A 9,698-nucleotide genomic window follows, 5' to 3' on the forward strand; every position below is an offset into this window, starting at 1 on the left:
CGGCAAAAATATGAATAATCAACACATCGCTCACACCTCTGCCGGGAGCAGGGAGGGAGCTGGGAGGTCCCGCGGGCTTTCCCCTGCCGAGTGGCAGGGGGATCTGGGCCACTAGGAGAAGAGGGACATCTCAAAGTAGTTCTTCAGAAATCTTTCCCCTGACCTAAGGAGAGAAACTTAAAACGGAGAGGGCAGAAGGTCACACTTAACTTTTTTTTTTTAGGCCTTATACTGACCTCTATTGTGGTGTGTTAGAAGTTGGAAGACCGGCGGAGATCTTTGTTCCCTATTTATCAGCTGAGACGCCACTTATTCTCACCTATCCTCGTTTTGCTTATCTGTAAAACAGGGCAAATAAGTCCCACTTGAAGTGTTGCTGTCAAGCTTAAGGGTGAAAAAGTGTGTGACGGTGCCTGATACCGCCGAAGTCCTCCATAAATATTCTGCTTCCATTCATTCATACCTTCTTCTCAGCCTTATCTTCGTGGAGACCTGCTCCATCGGGCCTCTTAATAATGCTGGCCAATTTGCCCTTAAGTCGCTGCGCTTTAAATACTGTGGTGACAGAGATGCCCCTGCTTTCCTGCTTGGGTTCCAAGCGCGAAAGGAGCTGCAATCCACCGATTGCCTTCAAAAGGGCCGGGGCTGGGGGCTTAGGGCGCAAAGAGCGATGGGAACCCCCACTCACCTGAGAAATCGGATCCCCAGATTCGCACGGGGGCAGCACCAGGCACTTGCCTCTCTACAGACCACCTGCCCCCAGCACACGCACCTCCCTGGCAGCCACACCAAAGCTGCCGGCCGGCCCAGCACCGACGGCCACTATCGAACACTGCTGCTGCTTCCTCCAGAATTTGTTCTCTGGACCTTTCCGCGGCTCGGGCTTCCTCGCTCGCTCCACTCCAGGAATAAGGGAATGGGAAGGGAAACACTGACGGGGAGGGGAGGAATGAAGCGAGAGAGTAGAGGAAGAAGAAAAAGAGGAGGAGGTGAAAGAAAAGCTTTCTTAAGATGTCAAGTGTTAGGAAAAGTCGACTCTGATTTCTTCAGTCCGTTTTGAGTAAAGTCATTGCAGCGACCCAAGTGGCCTGGGTGTAACATCATGTGTCTATAAAACTTTCTTCCACACCTCAGTATTTATGCCGCTGTTCCCTCTCAAATCTCCTTCACCATTTTAAAAACAAAATAAGAGCGAATCCACTTCTTACGGAATTGCCCTGAAAGGGAACTGTTCGGTATCAGCTGCGGGTCCGCAGGAGCTATTTCCTGTGCATTTATGATTCTCTCCCCTCCCTCTTTAAAGAATTCTCATTTGCTGGAGTACTCAAATCTAGTTTCCGCAAGAAAGAAATTCCTCAAAGTTGAAGTTTGGAGTAGGAGTTAATAAAGTTGGATATTAACAAAAAAATCATTTAATGAAAAATTGTGAGCTAGATATTCGATAGGACTCTGAGATGGCGAGCAAAACCATTTGTTTCTACCTGGAAAAAAAAGGAGCAAAGATTTCAGCAAAAAAGAAAGAAATTGGGAAGTTCACACCCAAGGAGGGGTTACGGGGACCGCCCCTTATTTCATTTACAGAATCCAGACCGGTTGTCCCTGCGGGTCGAATTCTCCGGGTACTAGCTCGGCTCTGTGCTTCCGGCTGCGTAGACCCAGCCGCCGCGGGTGAGAGTGTCTCGGTGGGGGTGGGGATGGTGGTCGTAAGGCAAGGGGAGGGTCCTCACACCTGTAAATTCACCTCGCGACCCCACCGCAAGAGAAACCCGCCGGGAGAGCCATTTCTAAGAACAATTTCTGAACCTCTAACTGGGTGAGTGGGTAACTGGGAAGAGAGACGCGGCATCCGGAGGAACTGGACCAGATAAGACTGGAGAAACGGGCCTTAAAACCAGTTAGGGAAAATGGAATGTATCTCATTGAGGTGCAAATGTGAAACTTGGAAAAAAAAAAACGGAAGTTCATTTGGGAAAAGAGTGAACAAAGGAGGGGACCGAGCAAAAGACGGAATGCCACTACCACCACCCCAGTTTTGTGTGACTCAATTGTGAAGAATTTTAATAATTTTTTTCTTGGCGTTTTCTCGACCCCGGCGAGGAGCGGAACGAAGCTCGCAAGTCGGAGCCCCGGAGACCCGGGCGGGCTCGGCGCCCCTGCTGCGCCGGGCTGCCCGGGGCCGCAGCTGCGCCTGCCCTGCCCTTGCGCGGCTCGGGGCCGGTGTGCGTTGCACGTTCGAAAAGGAGGTTTGTTCGGGGGTAGCCGGAGGCGATGGAGATGGGAGCCACCCTCCAGGCACAGCCGGCGCGGCTCACGCCACCACTAACGCTTCTTCCGCGCGGGTGGCCTACACTGAGCCCACCCCCTCGCTAAAACCTACACGAAAATAATTAATCCCACCTCGGGTGGCACAAATGCTCCTCGCTCTCGGCAGGCCGAAGCTCCGCCTCAAGGAGCAGAAGCCACCGCCCCCTCCCCCCACGCCCGCACTAGCCCGGGAACTTGGTCCCGGCAGCGAAGGAACTTGAGCTCCCTCCACTCGCCCCCCGGGGCCGCCAGCAGCGCGGCGGCCCTTCTCCCCGAGCGCCCTGCGAGGCCGCGGGGAGCCGTGTGCCTCTTCCCCAGTCCTAGTTCCGGGGCCGGGGCTCCCCAAAACAGCCTAGGTTCCGCGGCCCTGAACTTGTCCCTTAAGGACTGGGGGCGGGGGCAGGGGTGGGGTGGCCAAGGGGAAGGGGGGCGTCCGACCCGCATGGCCGTCTGGTTTAGAGGCCGCAGCAGGGAGTCCGGAGAAAGGACCGATTCATTCGCTTCCTGAAGGGCATAATTTGGGTGGCAGCTGTTGCGGGCGAGAAGAGCCGGCGTCCTCGACCCGGGTTATGCCCTTTAACCCCACCCCACACGGGCCAGAGGGGCAGGCCGGCCAGGCCTAGGCCTGGGCCCACTGCTGCCCGGCGGCCCCTCGGGCTGCTCTCGGCACCGTTCCCGGGCAGCGTGGAGAACCAGCCGATCAGAGGTCCCTTGGAAAAAAAAGTCACCGGCCTTACTGACACGTCCTGAGGGGCTCCCAGACTGTTCCACAGTTTCCACCAAGGAATCTGAGGCCTTGGCTCCTCTGGGCGCTGATCCTAGACAAGAATGGTGGGGTAGGGTCAGGAGCGTTACTTGACATTTGGAGAGATTTATAAAGAGAAGGCAGGGGATAGAAGACTCCAGGTGGTTAGTTTTTGCAGGAGCCGAAAACATTCATAAAACCCTGCATGTAACAGGGAATAGCTGAGTTGGAACAGGGTAGTGAGTTTCATCTCTACAAATTTCTCTTCCAACTTCCCTATTCTTTCTTTGGACAGCTAGTATCTTACTTGGCTTTTACAACGGCCTCCTTCCCTTTTCCGATGCCCAATCGCTCTGCATTGCTCATCCCGCCCCTTCATGCCTAACAGGACGGACCAAACCAGAGCCCTGGTGGTCGGGGTGCCACAGTCAACATAATCCAGAGGCTGGGATTTCAGGTTCTCCTGTCCTAAACCAACTATACCAGCTCCTTGGCCCCAAGTCTGTGCAGAGGCCCGCGCACCCCGCATCGGTTTTCAAGTGACATCCCCGCAGTGGAGACCTGTGCTTTCTGAGCGCGACGCTGCGCGCGCATGTTGGGGTAGAGGTTTGCTCTCGGGTTGGGGTGGAGGCGCCGACTCTGCCCTTTCTCAAGACAGCGGTATTTTCTGAAAGTGAGAGCTCCCTGTCAGCGCAAGGCAAACGAGTTGTAAGGCGGGCTGTCCTCTAGCGGCAAACTCTTGCAGTTCATTTGTGAGCGCTCACCTACACCTGTGGGATCTGGTCGGGAGTTAATTCATCCTCAGATTTGAATCTTAAACAGGGGGAAAGTCTTCCAAATGTAATCCAGGCTTTCGCGAAGGCCCTCTCGGTAATGACGCCGGAAGACTCCGGCGCAGTCGCTGTAACTGCGGAACAGCTGATTGTCTCCTCCACGGCAGATGGTCTCTGAGCACAGATTTGCATTCATTGTCTTCAAATCTGTTTTCGCGCTGCTGTTCTAGATTATAGCAGCAGATCTATGCACAGATCAGAATACAAAAGGAGAAGCAAGAAAATAACACCCAGCCAGGAGGATTTTTAATAGGCACCGCGAGCTGCCCGGCGGAGTTAAAAAGCCGTCTAGGGTTTCAGCTGTTCGGCGGAGCCGCCACCGCCTGTAGGCCACCAGCCCGCGGCGAGCCGCGCGGCGACCACGCGCCATGGCCAAGTTTACGGGACTCCCCCACTGGCCCCCCTCCGACTCCTTTGCCCGGTCCCCCGGGCTTCGGGAACTTGAGGCGGGGCAGCACCCGAGGAAACGCCCAGACCACTCTCTCAACCTGCTCGGATCTGTCAGCAAGCTCTGCCCGGCTGAGACTCCGGCTGTCGCCCGCCCGGGGTATTTTCCTTAGCTCCGTGACCGCTTTCCCCGGCACTGTTTATCGGAACAGCACTGGAGCCTCATACGTTCCCTCCCACCCACACCCTTTCCGCTCTCATTCATGTGTCCTCTCTCTCAACAACTTGCAAACTGCGCACAAAATCTGAGCGTCACCATGTAACTCCGGGGTACTTGATAGAGCCGTTCGGGGAACTGGGTTGCTGTGGGAGAACGTGTGCACAAAACCTGCGTATATGTGGCCACGCTTTCCGTTCCTTCACTAACACGTCTATACGCACACAGATTAATCCCCAGGAATGAATATGCCTCCCGGCAGGCGACAGAATCCCTGCATCTAGAGGCAGGACTGGGAGAGGCAGGACTAACGGAGACTTCGGGCTCCCGCTGCCAGGCAGAGCCGGTGCTTTTCCAGCCTGCGGCTGCCCCGCTCCCCCACGACAGCGCAGGGTTTGGGGGCTCCCATCCCGCGCAGGCACACCAGGTCTGGAAAAGGACTCGACGCCCGCAGTTTTCTGTCCCCTTTCACCTCCCGGACTCCCGGCAACGCCGAGCGTGGCGCGCGCTGCCGGAGAACGTCTGCCCAGCTTGCCCGGCGCCGACCAATCCCGAGCTTCCATGCAAATGAGGCTCCTTATCGGGCCGGGGCTCCTCCTCCCGCGGCCTGGGCAGTAGTCACCCATTCATGGGGCTAGCGCACGGCTGAAGCCCGGCTCCGTGGCGCTCTCAGCCACCGCCTCCTTTCGACTCTGGGTCTTCCCCTTCCTTTTACAACTGATCCTGTTGGGGATTTTTTTTTTTTTTTTCTAAATTGGAGCAGAGGGGAGGAACAGGGAGGGGGGGACCAGGAGGAAGGGGAGAGATTAGGCAGCCATCAATCTTCTGCTGTTTCTCCCAGAACAGGTGATGCTGCTAAATTGTGATCAGTTTCTGGATGCAACGCTGCGACTGGAAGGATGCGAGCGACCTAGGGCAGGGAGGCTGAGGCGGCAGATCTGAATTTGCCGAGGATAAAACACCAAATTTGACTACATCAGTCTGCCACCTCGCGCGTGAAGCAAAGGACCCATTAGCTTTTTTTTTTTTTTTTCCCAAGAGGGACTGAAACTTCAGCACTTGATCCCTTTTCTTGGATTGCTTTGGAAGGAGACGGTTTGGTGGCAGCGCTGGGAACAGTCAGGACTGTTTTGTTGTACTCTTATTTTTAAAGTGACAGTAAAGGATCAGACTTTTTAAATGTTTGGGATCCAAGATACTTTAGGAAGAGGACCAGCTCTGAAAGAGAAATCGCTGGGTGCTGAGATGGACTCGGTCAGGTCCTGGGTCCGGAATGTCGGTGTGGTGGATGCCAATGTCGCGGCGCAGAGGTAACGAATGAGAGGGCCTCACATTTTGGGAGAGGGCCCCAAAGTCTCTTCCTCCTTCTCGCCCTCACTCTCTCTGTCCCCCTTATCTCCCGTTTCTCTTTCCCTCTGTCTGTCCGTCTCTCTGTCCCCATCTGTCGCTCTGGCCCCTCGTGCTGGGGTTTGCCCTCGGGCAAGCAGATCGCTGCAGTCAGGGAGACACTGGCCCGGCAGACAACACTCGAGTGTCTGAACTGCTTGAGTCGTTTGCGTCTCTACCCTAGTTGTTCCCCACAGACCAGAAAAATATCAAATAGCAAATATTCAACGCGTCGCAGTCCAGCTCCTAGTCCTCCGAGTCGGGCCGGGCCGCCTGGGGAGTCAGCTTGAGGACCGGAGCTGGGAGTCGCGGCCGCGGGTGGAGAGTTGGCTTCCTGGGGATACTGGGTTTCACCACGCCGCTCCTGAGCGCCTCTCCTACCGCATCTTGCCAGGCGACTCCGGGAGGCCGGGAGCTCGGCGGCCAGATGGTGACGGCGGCGGCGTGGGGAGCGGGAGAGGCGGGAGCGGCTGCCGGGAGCTGGGAATGGGGGGTGGGGGCTGGGAAGGTCAGAGCTCAGTAATCCAACAGTCGGCCAAACACACGGGATGACGGGAGAGAGAGAAAAAAGATGAAGAAATAACAGTAGAAGGAACCGTAGAGGTAGAGGAGAGGCGAGCAGAAGAGGCTGGTCGCCAGAAGTCCTAGCAATCACCATCCTCTAGTTTTGGCGGTCTGTGAAGTTGGCTTCTTTCTAGAGCCTCCGCGTGCTGGGATAGAAACACCTTTTCTGGTGGCCACTCCACAAAGACATTCCGTCCGCCCCCCATCCCATCAACACCACTGAGCTGGGATGTCTGGGCTCCACGTCCTTGCCTGTGAGAGGCAGTCCCCTTTCCCCGAAGAGATCACGAACATCTTCCCAGGATGCTTGCCTTCCCTTCCCCACTCCAGGCAGCCCACCCCTAAGCCCGGACATCACACGGAGAAATGACCCCTTTCCCAGACAGGCCACATCTCCAGGTGTCCCGGGTCGAGCGAACCAGCTGCCATTCTTTGAGGAGGGGAAGCAGAAGTCGAATCGTTCGGGGGGACCCGGGCCGAGCCCAGGAGGTGCCGGGATCCCTCGGGCAGACGGATTTCTGCAGCCGGTCGGGGGGACTCTCTGAGCTGGAGACAGAGTGAACTCCGAGAGCTCGGCGCATTTTCTTAGCAGGGCTCCTTAAAGACGCCTCCCCCACCTTCTTTACCCGGATCAAACAGTTGCTAAATTGGAACAGGCAGCCGGGGCGAGAATATTCTATTCTAGCAAAAAAGTGAAAGTGCTCCGACTCCGGGGCTCGCAGCCTGGGGACCCCAGCGGCTCGGGGCATCTCCCGCTATTTGCGCGCTCGCCTAGGCCCCGAGTCTCTGGTTAAATGTGGTCTGGAGATAAGTTTGCCCTGGCCGCTGCCGGTCGGCGAGGAGGTGGGTGCACACGCTGCGGTAGCTCGAGGGCGCCTCCCGGGTCCCCCAACTTTGGTTTCGCTGTCAGCTGGTTTGGCGGGGGCCGCCGGGAGACAGGGCTTGAGCCGAGATTCCCTCCGCCCCAGGCGAGGACGCTTTCTACCTCTTCATAACGTTTTGGTTTCTCCAAGCCCATCAGCTCTGGGGACTGGGGGGGTTCCATCAGTATCACAACATCCGTAGTGACCCGCTGTGTGTTGTTGTGCGGGTCACGGTCACCGGGATTCGCCCAGCCACTGACCGGGGCACTACTTTTCGGAAAAGCGAGGGAAGGAGAGCGTGAAGCCTCCCCCTCTCTGACCAAGAGGGAGCTCTGGGCTCAGTCTGGGCTTCCCGCTTCGGTCGGGGGTGCTTACCCACCGTCTTTCAGAGTTAGCTTGGGGGGGGGGGGTGTTTCACTTCAAAAGCAAAGGAGGCGCTTATTCCCCTAACCCGGGGTACCACCTCTGCGGTCCACCTGAAAGGGGGCAGGGACGACCCGATGGTACAGACACTGACCGGCCGCTGTCCCCAGAATCACTCAAAGTTTCTGTCTGCGTCCTTGATCCTTGGGTCTCCAGTAAAGCCCGACAGTGAATGGCCCAGCACTGGGACGCTGGGAGGCTGGACCACCGGGTGGTGTTGAGGAGCCGCCGGAGGCATTGGCCACCCGACCCCCATGGCCACTGCGACCCGTCTCATGAGTCCTGGCTCTTAATCCGACTTGAGAAAAGGCCGAGGGGCCCAAGATTTTGGATTCGGGACGCTGACTGTTGCGCCTCTGCGATGTTGCATGTGTGTTGGTAACACCGTGTATTTCTCTCTTTCCCGGTGCCTGGTGTTCCCCGTATCTGTCCCTGCGCAGTGGGGTCGCCCTATCCCGGGCCCACTTTGAGAAGCAGCCACCCTCCAACTTGAGGAAATCAAACTTCTTTCACTTCGTGCTGGCGCTCTACGACAGGCAGGGGCAGCCGGTGGAGATCGAGCGCACCGCTTTCGTGGACTTCGTGGAGAACGACAAAGTAAGCGGAGGTCCCCCTCCCCCGCTTTCCGGGGCCTAATAACTCCCTCCTTGCAAAGCACTGAAGATTCCATCTGTCACTCCCGACACTTTCCGCTCACATCATCAGGGATGATAAATCGAGGCTTCTCACCCCCAGCCCCTAAATCACTGGGTTTCTCCGCACCTCCTCTTGTCCCCACTCCTCGCACCCAGCGCTCTGCTGCGGGAAGCGCTCTCCTGTCTGCTTCCGGAGCCTCCTGGTCATTAGCAACCCCTAACTGCGGAGCAAACGCCCTTCTAACTAAAGCATAACTTATAAAAATATACCCAAGGCCGCCCGGCCCTTCTCAGGGTTATTTTTATTGCACCTGCTGGCGTCGGTGGCCTGGATGGATTGAATCAGTACTAGGTGGAAACCCACCAGCCCAGCTTCAGCCTGCCTTCCCAACCATGCCTTCTCTCCTACTCTTGCTCACTAAAGCAGCTCCTGCTCTGAACCCAGGCGCTGGTTTTGGGACTGGATTTGATTTCAAATGAAGGACCGTTTACCTAAGCCTATGTGTGACCAAGGAAAAGCCCCTTGTCCTCTCAGGGCCTCAGTCTCCCCAGCTGTACAACACAAACTTTAGAGCAGAGCTTTCCAAGGACCCTTCCCCCTGCTCTTCTTGAACCCTGGGACCCTGGCCCTGAGCTCCTGGCCCTGGTGAGCTCTGGTCTTGGTGGGATAAGAACCGAGTGCTGCCCCTCCAAATGACAAATCTCTTCCCTTTTCGGCCAAGAGATACCTTGGGCTTAATAAGTACAGGCTAGCACCGGATGGTTTGGGTGGGGGCAAGACAGCACTAGAGTGATGCCTGGGTCGTTGAGACTCAGGAGTCACACTTCGGAGGACATTTTTGAGAGGGCGGGACAGGCGGTTGGGGGGGTCAAGTGGCTGAGAACTCTGGCAAATTTCTGAGTTCTGTTGCTGGCTCTTGTCATTTGACCTCGGCCTGGGCAGAGGGGTTGTTTAAAGCTGTCTTTTGAGGGGCAGAAAGGTGGTGGGAGGCAGTGTGGGGATGTGCTCATTTTGGGGGGCTGGCAAGAGGGGGAACCGTAAGTTGCCTGTCTTTTCAGGAACAGGGCAACGAGAAGACCAACAACGGCACCCACTACAAGTTACAGCTTCTCTATAGCAACGGTGAGCGCCCCGCACCGAAGTGCACCTGATAGTGGGCTCCAGAAACCTCCGAGGTGTTTTTCAGTTTCAAGGAAGGCAGTTGACCTTGATGCAGACGCTTGTGGGCGGCTTCCAGGGTGGACCCAGGGACAGGAGGGTTGCGGGAGATTCAGTCAGGGCTGGGGGCGGAGGGAGGAGGTTCGTCTCTCTCCCCCCAACTGCTCAGCCCTGGCGCCTAC

The 9,698-nt window shown here is 56.6% G+C and overlaps 1 protein-coding gene across 2 annotated transcripts in view; it reads left to right on the forward strand.

Annotated features, from left to right (window-relative positions):
• The first annotated feature begins 5,287 nt into the window (after positions 1–5,287).
• The window catches only part of EBF2 (EBF transcription factor 2), a 210,109-nt gene continuing 205,698 nt past the window's right edge, over positions 5,288–9,698 (forward strand). For both annotated transcript variants that reach the window (XM_049866361.1, XM_049866362.1), the window contains exons 1-3: positions 5,288–5,796; positions 8,163–8,319; positions 9,417–9,480. In XM_049866361.1, coding sequence (XP_049722318.1) covers positions 5,666–5,796; positions 8,163–8,319; positions 9,417–9,480 — 352 coding nt within the window. In that variant the 5' untranslated portion in view covers positions 5,288–5,665. The remainder of the gene's footprint in view (positions 5,797–8,162; positions 8,320–9,416; positions 9,481–9,698) is intronic.

Source organism: Elephas maximus, chromosome 22 (assembly GCF_024166365.1).
Source record: "Elephas maximus indicus isolate mEleMax1 chromosome 22, mEleMax1 primary haplotype, whole genome shotgun sequence".
NCBI lineage: Eukaryota > Metazoa > Chordata > Mammalia > Proboscidea > Elephantidae > Elephas > Elephas maximus.